Source organism: Lemur catta, chromosome 1 (genome assembly GCF_020740605.2).
Source record: "Lemur catta isolate mLemCat1 chromosome 1, mLemCat1.pri, whole genome shotgun sequence".
Lineage (NCBI taxonomy): Eukaryota > Metazoa > Chordata > Mammalia > Primates > Lemuridae > Lemur > Lemur catta.
Genome location: NC_059128.1, coordinates 96,500,116 through 96,513,755, shown reverse-complemented (window position 1 = coordinate 96,513,755; position 13,640 = coordinate 96,500,116). Strand labels below are relative to the sequence as shown.

The following is a 13,640-nucleotide window of genomic DNA, read 5'->3' as shown; positions in this document are numbered from 1 at the left end:
TATGAGGTACCTAGAGTAATCAAATTCAGAGACAGAGAGCAGAATGGTGGTTTCCAGGGGTTGGGGGAGGGTGAAAGAGTTGTGAAATGGATACAGGGTTTCGGTTCTGCAAGATGCAAAAAGCTCTGAAGATGGATGATGGTGGTGGCTGCACAACAATATGAATGTACTTATTACCATTGAACTTTATACTTAAACAAACTTTATTGGGGTATAATTTACATATTATAAAATGCAGCCACATTAGTGGACAGTCTGACTTTCAATAAATGTATATACCCATGTATCCATTACTATTATCAAGATATAACATTTCCATCACCCCAAAAGTTTCCCTCATGGCCCCTTGCAGTTAATCTCTCCTTAGGCTCTCAGGCAACCACTGATCTGCTTTCTGTCACTATGGATTTGTTGTTGCTTTCTCTATAATTCTATATAAATAGAAACAGTTTGGACTGTTTTCTGCCTCGCTTCTTTTACTCAGGATAAGTTTAAATTCATCAAAGTTATGTGTATCAGTAGCCTATTTATTTTTATTGTTGAAAGTATTCTATCAAATGGATATACTACAATTTATCTCTTTGCTTACTGAAGGACATTTCAGTTGTTTCTACTAGAAACATAACTGCTTTAAATATCTGTGTACAAATCTGTGTCAATATATGTTTCCATTTATCTTAGATAAATACCAAGAGTGGTAGGGTCATATGGTAAGTGTATGTGTACCTTTATTAGAAGAAACCAGAGTTTCTTTTATAGTTAAACTCATCTGCAGCTGGTTAGTCATACCTTTGGGCCTATGCACAACCTAATCCAGTGGACAGACACTGACACCAGGGCAACTAAGTTCTGAATGAGGCTCTTAGCCTGGACTTGCTGCGTGACTATGTCTGTTACAGCCCCAGGTAACAGGTGTATCAAGACCAAAAGGAGGGTGGGACTTCCTGCCCATCAGCAAGTCCATCAAATTAAAGAAAGACTTGTAATAAAAATTTAAAACATTATTAAAAGGCTTCTACGCGAAAACAAAACACAAAAAAAGAAGAAGCAACAGTCTTTGGATTTGAGCTAAAACTTAAAGCATAACAACTAGCAAGTAATTTCTTACCTCTGTGCATAATCTTGTGCTTCTCCCTCAGATATGTCAGGCCTTTTATTACCTGCAGGAAAAGGAAAGTAAAGATAGGAAATGAAAATAGTGGTGTTTAGAAAAATAATCTATTTTTAAATGAGCTAGAAAGTATTTCACGTAACACCACAAATTTGCCTTCTTCCTTTATTTTTCATTCTTTCTTTTGTTTCATTTTTTAACCTGCCTTACCAAGCAACCATCTTTTTACATGGTATATAGAGTATCATTTTTAAGTAACACAAGTTTAAACAACTTTTAAAAAAACACTATCCTTGACTGGGCGCAGTGGGTCACACCTATAATCCTAGCACTCTGGGAGGCAGGGGCAGGAGGATTGCTTGAGCTCGAGTTTAAGACCAGCCTGAGCAAAAGTGAGACCCCATCTCTACTAAAAATAGAAAAATTGGCTGGACGTCATAGTGCACGCCTGTAGTTCCAGCTACTCTACTCGGGAGGCTGAGACAGGAGGATCACTTGAGCCCAGGAGTTTGAGGTTGCAGTGAGCTGTGATGATGCCACTGCACGTTATCCAGGACAACAGAGCGAGACTTTGTCTCCAAAAAAAAAAAAACAGAAAAACACCCCACTATCTTTGAATTCATGTTTTTCTAAATCTGCATCTGAAAAAGCCTTCTGATACCACAAATGGGAATTTTCTTGACTACTTTGTCCTAAGACACATATGTTAATATAAAGAGAATCCCTTTTCTCGTTCTAATGAGAGAGAAAATACCATATCTAGACTCCAGATAGGGAAGATTCTAGTGAGCAAACACTACTTTTTTTTTTTTTTTTTGAGACAGAGTCTCACTCTGTTGCCCGGGCTAGAGTGCCGTGGCGTCAGCCTAGCTCACAGCAACCTCAGACTCCTGGGCTTAAGCGATCCCACTGCCTCAGCCTCCCGAGTAGCTGGGACCACAGGCATGCGCCGCCATGCCCAGCTAATTTTTTCTATATATATTTTTAGTTGTCCAGATAATTTATTTCTATTTTTAATAGAGAGGGGGTCTCACTCAGGCTGGTCTCGAACTCTTGACCTCGAGCGATCCACCTGCCTCGGCCTCCCAGAGGGCTAGGATTACAGGCATGAGCCACCACACCCGGCCAACACTACTTTTTAAATACAGTTTCGAATCATTGACTTCCTGCCTTCCTCCCTTGTCCATTTCCTACCAACTCATTAACTTATCAATGAAGAACCTGGAAAAAAAAAACTTTATAATATACTCACAGCAATGCTAACTTTTCCTAAAATTTGTTCAGGAATTCTTCCAGCTTTCTTCAGGACCTGATCCAAGGAACCCCCATCCTAAGAACAAGAATACCAGACCATTTAGTGACAGTGTTTCTAACCATTCTTTCATGTGTTAAACCTCAAGAGGAAAGTGAATCTCACACACAGTAAATCCTCCCAGAAGGTTAAGGGTAAGCACCCACTGGTTTGTTCCAGACATCAAATAGCATATGAATGCAAAAAATCGTGGGAGGTGTCAAATAACAAGTAACTCAAATCCTGTGAATATCATCAAACAAATTACTAATTCAGTGGTCACAAAAAAGGATTCATTTTCACTAAACTGACAATATTGCATAGTGGTTTGGACTGCAGGCTCTTGGAGCAAACTTTCTAAATTCGAATCCCACTTACTATCTAGGGGACCTTGACCAAGTTACTCAATTTGTAATATGAGGATGATAATAATCATAAGGCTATTATAAAAATCATAGGGCTATTGTAAGCATTAAACAAACTAACATATAAAGCAACAAGAACACTGTATGGTGCATAGTAATAAATGTTAATTATTTTATCACTATCAAAAGTCACAACTTGCATTTGGTATTATCCTAACAAATCATAATTAACAAAATCCAAAGAAAAATGTCACAGAAAGCAATAACAACTCATTCCACAAAATCCTACCAAGTGCCATGGACTGTGTTTGCTTCTATGGGGGACAGGTATATGAAAAAGACCTAGTGCCTGCCCTTAATAAATTTATTAATAAGGGGAAATATATTAGTACAACTCTCAAAATATAACAAAACCATAAATGTATAAGAAAAGTGATAGACATGCAGAAGAAGGAAGAAGTAATTCTGATTTTACTGAGAAGTTGGCATTTAAGCTGAATCTTACTCAAAGAATGAGTATGATATTTCTATACCTGGAAAAGAGGAGGAGCAAGGAGAGAAAAGAACAGAGCTGTTTCAAAAGATCAAAAGCAGGAAGCATTAAATTGCTGAGTACTCCAGGGATGATGCTGTTCATTTAATTGTTGGTGTATAAAGAGATGCAGTGATGGATCAGGCTGGAAACAGCAGCTATGGCCAGAACCCCACCCAGGAACCAGGAAGTGACTTTATGGAGGCAGAAGTAAAAGCTGTGTGGTTTGTTTTTTTGTTTGTTTGTTTGTTTGTTTTTTGAGACAGAGTCTCATTCTGTTGCCTGGGCTAGAGTGCCATGGCGTCAGCCTAGCTCACAGCAACCTCAAACTCCTGGGCTCAAGCTATCCTTCTGCCTCAGCCTCCCGAGTAGCTGGGACTACAGGCATGCGCCATCATGCTGGCTAATTTTTTCTATATATATTTTTAGTTGTCCAGATAATTTCTTTCTATTTTTTTAGTAGAGACAGGGTCTCGCTCTTGCTCAGGCTGATCTTGAACTCCTGAGCTCAAAGGATCCGCCCGCCTTGGCCTCCCAGAGTGCTAGGATTACAGGCGTGAGCCACCGCACCCAGCCAAACGTTGGGTGTTTTAAGATGAGAACAACCACAGCAGCTAAAGGAGAAAGACAAGATTCAGCAGGCAGACAGATGAGTGAGGAGATGATCAGCGGAGGTGACATGAAAGGGGCCCTGGGCAGAGGCAGTGGAAAGACAGCATGGGAGGATACAAGTATGGTCTGAAGCTAGACTCTGCAGGACTCACGTGCCAAGGGCTTCCCATTTGTGGATTCTATATTTTAACTTGAGATCTTAAAGAAATGCTTCATTCAGGGAACCCTGACATATCAAGATAGAAATAGGTTCATGCCCCTAAGGCTTTAAGTGTAGCCATTATCACCTACAATTCAAAATTACCCTCAGAAACCAGGTACAGTGGCTCATGCCTGTAATCCCAGTGCTTTGGGAGGCCAAGGCGGGAGGTAGCTTGAGGCCAGGAGTTTGAGACCAGCCTGGGCAGTATATAGTGAGACTCTCTATCTACAAAATACAAAAAAAAAAAAATTAGCCTGATATGCCTATAATCCCAGCTTCTTGGGAGGCTGAGATGGGAGGATATCTTGAGCCTAGAAGTTTGAAGCTACAGTGAGCTATGATCATGCCACTGCATTCCAGCCTGGGTGACAGAGCGAGACCCTGTTGCTAAAAAAATAATAATAAAATAAAATAAAATTGCCCTCAGAGGTAGAGATAATTCCTGCAAACTCAAATTGATTTTCTAAAACATCCTGTCTACACCAAGCAGTTACCATAGAGGAGTCTATCATTATCAAATGACTCTGTACAAGGCACAGGGATACGTAAGGATGAGAGAGAGAAAAAAACATAAGATACAGATAGAACACACTCTCTGCTTGGGGAGACAGAACATATTCATAAGAAGCAAGGCACCTAAATTCTCCTCTGAAGTGAGGCCAGGAACAAATAGCTGAATGAAGGCAACAGACCATGCTACAGGCGCTCAGAGGAGGAAGTGATTCCTAGATAAAGTGGCTAAGGCAAAGGCTCAAAACAGGAGTGACAGGGCAGTGGAGCCTTGGAGGTGGGCAAAACCTGGGTGAGCAGAAAGAAGTTAGTTCCCACAGACAGCCTGCCTCCAAATCTGTCCTAGCTTCTATGATGTAGCCATCAAATGTGAGGTCATGGAACGATATATAATATAAGCAAAAAGAAGAATAGAGCATAATCCCATTTCTATAAAAACAAAAAAAAGGTATATATACACAGAAAATCAAAAATGTTAACCTTCTGTATAGGCAGTAAGATGATCAGGGATTTTTATTGTATGACAGTTTCTTCTTTGTGCTTTTCTATTGTTTATAAATTTTCTACAATGAATAAATGTTTTACCTTTTTATTTACTGAATTCATTTATGAAAGTAGAGAACTGAATCTATAAATCAATTAACAGTACTGATTGTTTGCAACGATACTGTTACATAGATACAAAACTGCTCTTTCTAGAAGAGGTAAGAATACCTCTTCAAGAATTCAAGAATACAGATCTCCCAAGAAATTTTTTTTTTTTTTTTGAGACAGAGTCTCGCTCTGTTGCCTGGGTTGGAGTGAGTGCCGTGGCGTCAGCCTAGCTCACGGCAACCTCAAACTCCTGGGCTTAAGCGATCCTACTGCCTCAGCCTCCCAAGTAGCTGGGACTACAGGCATGCGCCACCATGCCCGGCTAATTTTTTATATATATATTTTTAGTTGGCCAGATCATCTCTTTCGATTTTTTAGTAGAGACGGGGTCTCACTCTTGCTCAGGCTGGTCTCGAACTCCTGACCTCAAGCGATCCACCCGCCTCAGCCTCCCAGAGTGCTAGGATTACAGGCGTGAGCCACCGCGCCCGGCCAGATCTCCCAAGAAATTTTACCTGAAACAATGCTAAGAACAGATTATATAATTACTTAGAAGGACAGTTTGGACCAATCAATTTCTGTTATAGTCAACCCTGGATCACTGTTGCTAATGGAAAAGAAAAATGGTAAAAGTATGGATTCTCAAATGCACGGTAGTTTCACCTAGCACATGCACATCCCCGATTATGTGTGACTTCTGATGATAATAAACCCCCTAGTATGACTACCCAATGGTGGGTGAGTCAATCAAGGAGCACAGTGGAGGATCCCTGAAATTCAACCTAAAATTTCAAATGTGCCATAATAACCTCTACACAGGTAGAGGAGTATAAAATCATGAATCGAAAACCAAACAGAACTCCCCTAGAAGCACACTTATTTTCCAAGAACCCTTCCTGAGGCTGTGACCCAGGCTGAGGCTCCAGCAATCAAATCAACCCTATGATCCTGGCTGCTTTTACAATGCCACAGGCCCCCTGTGGCCAAATCAGGACACCACCACAGCCCAGGTAACCACACCCAAGCCAGCAGGATCCTCTCCATTTCTTTTACCAGTGGGAAGAGGGATTCTAGGAGAAAGTTCCTAGACTATTTCTATTTTGCCTCCAGTTGAATATTGTTTTAGCTCGTTTGTTTGAATAGCTCTGTCTAATCATCAGGGAGGACTACATATTTAAAACAAGATAACAAAGCCACTCTGTCAAAATCAGATTCAAATGAGGTAGAAAAGCTAACCCTATGGTTCTCAAGTTCCTTCCTCCATTTCAGCAATGGACAGCACTACCTCTCAACTGATCCAAACAGCAGCCTTGGACAGAGGGCAGCCCAGCTAACCTTCTCAGTTCATGCTCTCCCTGGGAGTTGGGTAAGGTAAATATTCCTATTAAAAAAAAACAAGAAATGTTGGTGCTCTTTCCTTTAACCTCCACTGAGCTATAAGCAGATTTACAGTATGAACAACAGAATTATGAAACATAAGGGGCACGAGCCAGTCAGGATTAACAGGGTTGCCTGCAACTAACCCTACAACCTTCTAATTCTGCTTCATTGTTGCCAAGAAGTTGCCTTCACTGACTAAAGCTGCAGTAATTGTGCTTATTTTTAGAAGTCAATTATTAACTAAGTCAATGGTGCTTTTGTGAAGGTTTTCTATAGAAAAGACAAATGCTTTATGAAAATAGCAGCTCAAAAGCTTTTATTCCTGCATGAGAACCATCAACTCTTGAGTCCCCAGTTCTCTGGTTGCTCAGCTACCACCTGAGCAGGAATCTACTTCCGCAAGGACAAAAGCATTCCTGTTCTCATCAGGGAGCATCCATTTCCTCCTTGGGTCTCAAAATTCAGACTGAGCAGTGCACACACAGCTTATTTTTAGGAAAGGTCAGTCCCTGACTGAGTGCTTTAGAAGATGGGCTCAATGAATGCCAATGACATGAGTTTACTTTAAAACACATCCCAAAAAAGTGATTTGAGCAATGGATAGAATATGGACAATATATGGTAAAGCAAATATAGCAAAATGTTAGTTGTAGAATCTAGGTGGTAGGTTTATGGGCACACACTATAAATTATAATTTTCAACTTTCTGTACGCTTGAAAATTTTCATAACAAAGTGTTGGGGAAAATGTTAATGACGCAGAATACCATGCAAAGACTATGACACAGCGAGGACCAAAGAACCTCAGAAGGTGGGATGTGGCTATGGAGCAGAGCTCTCTACATGACACCACCTTTGAAATGCTAAAGCTGAGGCAAAGCAGAAAGTCCAAGAGAAGCAGCAGCCAACAGTTAGAGTTTTCCAATCAGGAGCAGCTGGGGCAGGGGCTCTCCTGCAAGGGGACCTCAGGGAACAAGGAAGGGGTGACAGTGTCCAGGGCTGGATCAGAAAGCTACTCTGGCACTCATGGCTACTTGGACTTCAGGTACAACTGCTTCCTACACACAGTCCTGTCTAGACCCTCTGGCAGCTCAGAGAGTCGCCCTCTGGGAGTATGTACACTTATTGCGGACTCCAAGGCCTACCTCTCTCCCACTGAGCCCCATCCCGGCCACCCAAATTCAGCCATTTAACACAATACCACCTAACAGGTGTCAGACACTGTACTTGGCCCTCAAAAAAGTTTTCCCTCCCAGCCTCTGACTGCCAATTTTCCAGGCTCAGGCTCCCCAGGGTAATTCCAGAAATGTCTTCTGCTTTGGGGACTTGTCTGGGAGCATCGCACTACTCCCAGAGAACCAAATCCCTTGGGGGACAGCAAGGGACACGAAGGATGTGATCAATGCCCACATCCTAAAATGCAGGGTGAATAAAGGAGGATTCCAGAATGAGACTCCTCAGCATCTCAAAAGAGGTCGAATGTGAGACAAATAAAAAGACTGTCCTATTCACATAGCAGGAGGACGTTCAGGCTGGCAAAAAGAGGTTCCGACAGGGTCTGAATAAATGCATAGGGCACTGCCTATCAACGTTTGGGGCCCAGTCCTAACCTCTAAAGTAAGCACTCTGGAGTTCAGCCACACTCACCCCACAAATGGCCTCCTAGCTCCCCAATTAAAGAGAGAATTCTGGGTAGTACAGAACTTAGAGGTAACTCAGGAAAGAATTTCTGATGGTTCAGAAGAGAGCAGGCATGAGATGACATGTGCCTGGTGCTCAGCAGCTCTCATTTCTGCACTGACACCTCTCACTTGAGAAGTTACTAGAACACAGCCATCCAGCCTTGAACAGCTCTGGGGGACAGACATGTTGCTCTCAAGGTATCCAAACCCTCAGCAGCTCACATGGCATCTTGTGCATAATAATCACTAAAAATATGTGTGAAGTTGAACCCATGTTGATTAACTAATGTAAACCCTGACTGGCTACAAGTGCCAAAAACCATAGAAGCATAGGACATGACCACAGAAAAGGGCCCCTGGGGCAGGCAGTTGATCAATCTATCTCACACGACAGGGCTGATGTGATTAATAACTTCAATAATGTGAAAAGGACTTGGCAAGTGGAGGAAGGTTTGAAAGCTAATTGCTATTATGCCTAGTCATGCTGCCACCCATCTTCTATTACTTCAGCAAGACCTAAAAGGAAAAAAGGGTCCTTTGGCCTTTGCTGTCACTGGTTTATTATTACTGCCCCCATGTTCTTCCCCTTCTAGTTTTCCAGGACCTCCATTGCCACTTATACATCTGCATCCAAAATTCTTGGGCTAGAGCTGAAAATCAATCATCACCAACAAAAAGAAAACAAGAAACCCATGGGATAAGAAACAGCTCCCTGAGGGAGGCCAAGACCCAAGTGGAAAATAATCAGCACCCAGGCCAGGGGCTGGGACCAAGCCAGAACTGCCCACACACATCCCGCCAAGACTGCTTCACTACCTTTGAGGCAAGAGGGAATGAGAGTTTTCTCAATAACCGTTAGACACACAGAAGACGTTTTTAAGGTTTAGGTTCCACATGGCACCCACAAATGTCGGCAGATGCCTGTATCAGTATATGCAGCACTTCTTGATCATTAAAATGAAGAGACACTCATAATAATGGGGGCACCAGCAAGAGAGAAATCTCCTGGGAGGGTTCTCTTGAAGTTCATTAAGACCAGGCACCAGGGCTGTCATTCTGGAGGTCAGGGCGGATCTAGAGTCAGGAAGAAGATGGAGGAGGAGCTGAGGGACACCATGCTGGACTGAAAGCCAACAAGTATGCAGATTCATGTCAGCCAGTGAGAGCAAAGCAAAAGCTAACGTTTGTAGAACACGTCCTCTACACCAAACAGTGTGTTAGAAGACTTCCATCTGTTATTTTAATTAATCTTTTTCATAACAAGGCAGGTACAATATGGCCATTTTACAGATGAGGAAATTGAGTATCAGAAAGAAATCTGCCCCTGTCACCATGAGAAGGTGACAATCAGTAAATAAACAATTATTGAGCACCTGCTATATGCCAGCACTATTCTGGGCTTTGGAGACACAGTAGCAAACAAGACAAAGTCCCTACTTGGATTTTTTTTTGGAGAAAGGAGATGTGACGAGACATCTGTCAGATTCTAAAACCTCCATGCCATGCTGCCTAGTGGGAATAAAAAAAAGAAAAAAAGTGGCCGGGCACGGTGGCTCACGCCTGTCATACTAGCACTCTGGGAGGCCGAGGCGGGTGGATTGCTCAAGGTCAGGAGTTCGAGACCAGCCTCAGCAAGAGCGAGACCCCCGTCTCTACTAAAAATAGAAAGAAATTATCTGGCCAACTAAAATATATATATAGAAAAAATTAGCCGGGCATGGTCACACATGCCTGTAGTCCCAGCTACTGGGGAGGCTGAGGCAGTAGGATCGCTTAAGCCCAGGAGTTTGAGGTTGCTGTGAGCTAGGCTGACGCCACGGCACTCGCTCTAGCCCGGGCAACATAGCGAGACTCTGTCTCAAAAAAAAAAAGAAAAGAAAGGAAAAAAAGCAACCATAAAGCCAGTCTCTTTGTTTTCAAGGATGGAAACAGAGTCACAATTCCCTAATCACTATCCTGTGGATTCAACAAAGTATGGGCACTGGGGGTCAGATTGCCTTGGTTTAAATTTTACCAATACCGCTAACTAGCCACATGACCTAGATTAGAGTAAGTTATTCAATTTCTCTATGTTCTCAGTTTCCTCATTTGTGAAATGGGAATAATGTACCTACCCAAAAAGGTTGTTGTAAAAATGTAATACAACATTGATTTGCTTAGGATAGTGCCTGATATAATATACACCCAATAAATATTAGTTTATTATTAGTATTATTATTGTTAGTCACTGGAAAGAGAAGGAAGGGACTCAAAGCATACAATGGTAAAAAGACTAGCAGCTCCCATGTATATCATCAGCCCATAAATGCCCTCTGCCCTCTTCTGCACAAGAGGGCATTACTTCTCTTCGTACCCAAAGAAGCCCTTCAGGGTGCCCGTCATGTAGATTTTAAACTCTCTAGAGGAAGAACTGCCTCACTCATCTTCATAACCCCAGAACCTTGTACCTAGCACAAAGCATTATATAATAATAAATCGATTTAGAGTATATTAACCAGATTTTACCCACATCAAAATCTTAGGGTCATATGAAGCTTCTCAGATGAAAAATATATATATGTATCTCCTAAGGTCATCTGGATAGGAAAAAACTAGGCGATGTGCTCTAGATACACCCACCAGGGATACTTCCACCTCTCTTTAGAGAGAGACAGGGACCTAGGAAGGAGGCCTGTCACCTTGTGAATATCCCAAGTTCTACAGTCAGGCTTCCCAGATGCCCAGGACAGTGATGTGGATCCAGGGAGCAGCAGAAAGGCAGCTGGTCTCCACCCAGACCAAAGATTAGGCCACAGCCACCCAACTCCCAGGCCATTGCTCCAGAGGCCAACAGGTCACCACATACCATATGCTCCATGCAGATACTGATCTCGCCATCGCTGTAGAATGCACCGTAGAAGCCCACGATGTATGGAGAGTTGCACTCATGCAGAACCTGCAGCTCCCTTATAATCTGGTTCCGGATTGCGGGTTTGATCTCCAGGTGAATTAGCTGGAGAAAGAAAGGTGGGAGGGGAAAGAAGCGTTTTATGGAAGGAAGAAAAGGAGGCAGGGAAGATAGATGGAATCTTTTTTTTTTTTGGTAGAAACAGGGTCTCATGTTGTGCAGGCTGATCTCAAACCCCTGGTCTCAACAGATCTCCTGCCTCGGCCTCCCAAAGTGCTAGGATTACAGGTGTGAGCCACAGTGCCCAGCCTAGTAGATAGAATCTTTCTTAAATGTTTAAGCTCTTAAAGGTAGGGGGCACTAGGCAAGTTTTCACAAACAAGTTTTTGGTGCTCACTTTGGCAGTAGATATCCTAAAATTGGAACAATACAGAGATTAGCATGGCCCCTGCGCAAGGATGACACACAAATTCGTGAAGCTTTCCATATTTTTAAATAAAATTACAATATATCAAACTGAAAAAAAAAACCAAAAAAACAAGTTTCTGCTCGACCAAAGTAGTGAGTGTCAGTGTACAAAGGCAAGTGTTAGCAATGGAGAGCTGCAACCAGGAGAGGGCTAGCTGTGCTTCAGCTCAAGACCAGGGAACAGGGGGTTCACCTCTCCCAAGAACAAAGCTAAATGGAGGCCTTACTGCAAAATGACCTTTGGAGCTGAGATACAAGCGGAAAGTTGACCTAGAGGACATGGTTCATACTCAAGGGTTGTGGGGATAGAAGGGTGTGAAGAACTAAGGTATGCTGGCCTAAATTGCCCAAGAGATTCCTCCTTGAGCTCAGGAGCCTGATGTGGTTGAGATTTAGCCAAAGTCTCAGGTGCTACCTTATGTCCCTCTAACATTTTGCCTTGTTCAGCTGGAGAGACAAAGGAAAGCCACATTAAATAGTTACCAAATAAGGTTGAGCTTCTAAAATATGCCACCAACGAGTGTCGGAGGACATGGAAGCAGTGGTTATCAGTGTGGGCTGCAGCAGCTAGTGAAAGCTTGACAAGGGGTGAGCCTTGAAGACAGGCATTGTTGGAAAATATGGAGCAGCACAAGCAAAAATATGGCGACAAGACTGAACACAATGTGCAGAAAAGAGATTGGAAGACTCCAATCTCTCTGGAGCAGGAGGCTATGTTCAGAAAGAGGACCAAGGGTACATAGGAAAAGGAAGTCCAACTCAAAGAATGCATGCCACGGTAGGGAATCCAGATGTTATAATGCAGGAAGAGGAAGAGGAGCCGCAGGCAGGGCCAGAACACAGGGAACCAACTTGAAATCAGTGTTCTGGGCATTGCTGGGGCAGGGTCAATGAAAGCAGCTTCTCTTGCACTTGATAAATGACAAATAGGCACCCTGGCATTCCTTCCACAGCACACAGAAAGTTAACGAGGGGTCACTTGCTGTTATGTTCTAGACTGGGGATAGGGATTAATACACTAACACAGTCATTAGTATGTTTATCCATTATCTGACAGGTAACATGAGTTCAAAATTCAAACAACACAAAAAGGTACTGGTGAAGTCAGCCTTCCTTCTACTCTTGTCCCAGGCCTTCCAGTCGCCAGAGAGAGAACCTAATTACCTGTTTATCAAGGCAGACTCACCTTTCTGGCCATGACCAGACCGGAAGGCTTGTGGGAGACCTTGAACACCACACCGCCATTGCCAGCCCCCAGCTCGCTGATCTTCTCGAAGTCGTCATCCTTCAGTTCTCCCACCTTCTGCTTCTGGGTAAGAAACGCCTCAAGGCGCTTCCGCTGCTGTTCATCAAGCTCCAGCTCCTCCAGCTTCTTCTGCAAGGCCTCCAGGTTGGTCCTGTCCCAAAGAGGGAACACAGATCAGTACCATCACCAGAGAAGTCAACCCAGAGAATCACTCCCGTCGTGGCGAGCTCCAGCTCTGGGGCCAGATGGAGAACCTACGGAGGAAGCTAGAAGTGAGGGGCCCACCCACGGTGGCTCTGCCCTGCTCTTCACTCCAGCCACCTCACACAATTTACCACTGACAGGGTTTGGTTTCCTCATTTGTATTATAAAAAGAGGGAATTAGATCTCTCAATATGCTGCAAGTCTACAAGAGGAACCAAAGAATCTACTAAAATCCAGAATGAGTCACCTTAATTTGCTTTAAAATCCCCGTTTAAAAAGTCCCACTAATGTTGGTTTTATTAAGTTTATACCATATGCAAAATAAAATTCCCTAAATCTACTAAACTGAAGCCACACCAGCTGTCAACTGAATCACAACAGTAGAAACCCTCATTTCTAAAGTCAGGTCTAGGAACCAGGTTAATCAAAAAATCAGACCATGGACTCAAAAATTATATATATAAAAATTTTATTTTTGCATAGTACACATAAATGTGCACTCATTCACCCATTTTTTAATGTAGGGCAAGGCCCTTTGAGTAACAGTCCACTGGTAA

At 42.8% G+C, this 13,640-nt stretch overlaps 1 protein-coding gene and 1 pseudogene across 1 annotated transcript in view; one reads left to right on the top strand and one right to left on the bottom strand.

Annotated features, from left to right (window-relative positions):
• Positions 1-13,640, bottom strand: part of MAP2K1 (mitogen-activated protein kinase kinase 1) — an 80,218-nt gene that overhangs the window by 29,063 nt on the left and 37,515 nt on the right. The window contains exons 2-5 of the mRNA XM_045541436.1: positions 12,820-13,030; positions 11,124-11,270; positions 2,364-2,441; positions 1,109-1,160 (exon numbers count right to left, since the gene is read on the bottom strand). Of these exons, the coding sequence (XP_045397392.1) occupies positions 1,109-1,160; positions 2,364-2,441; positions 11,124-11,270; positions 12,820-13,030 (488 nt within the window). The remainder of the gene's footprint in view (positions 1-1,108; positions 1,161-2,363; positions 2,442-11,123; positions 11,271-12,819; positions 13,031-13,640) is intronic.
• LOC123631117 lies at positions 11,559-11,658 on the top strand (annotated as a pseudogene).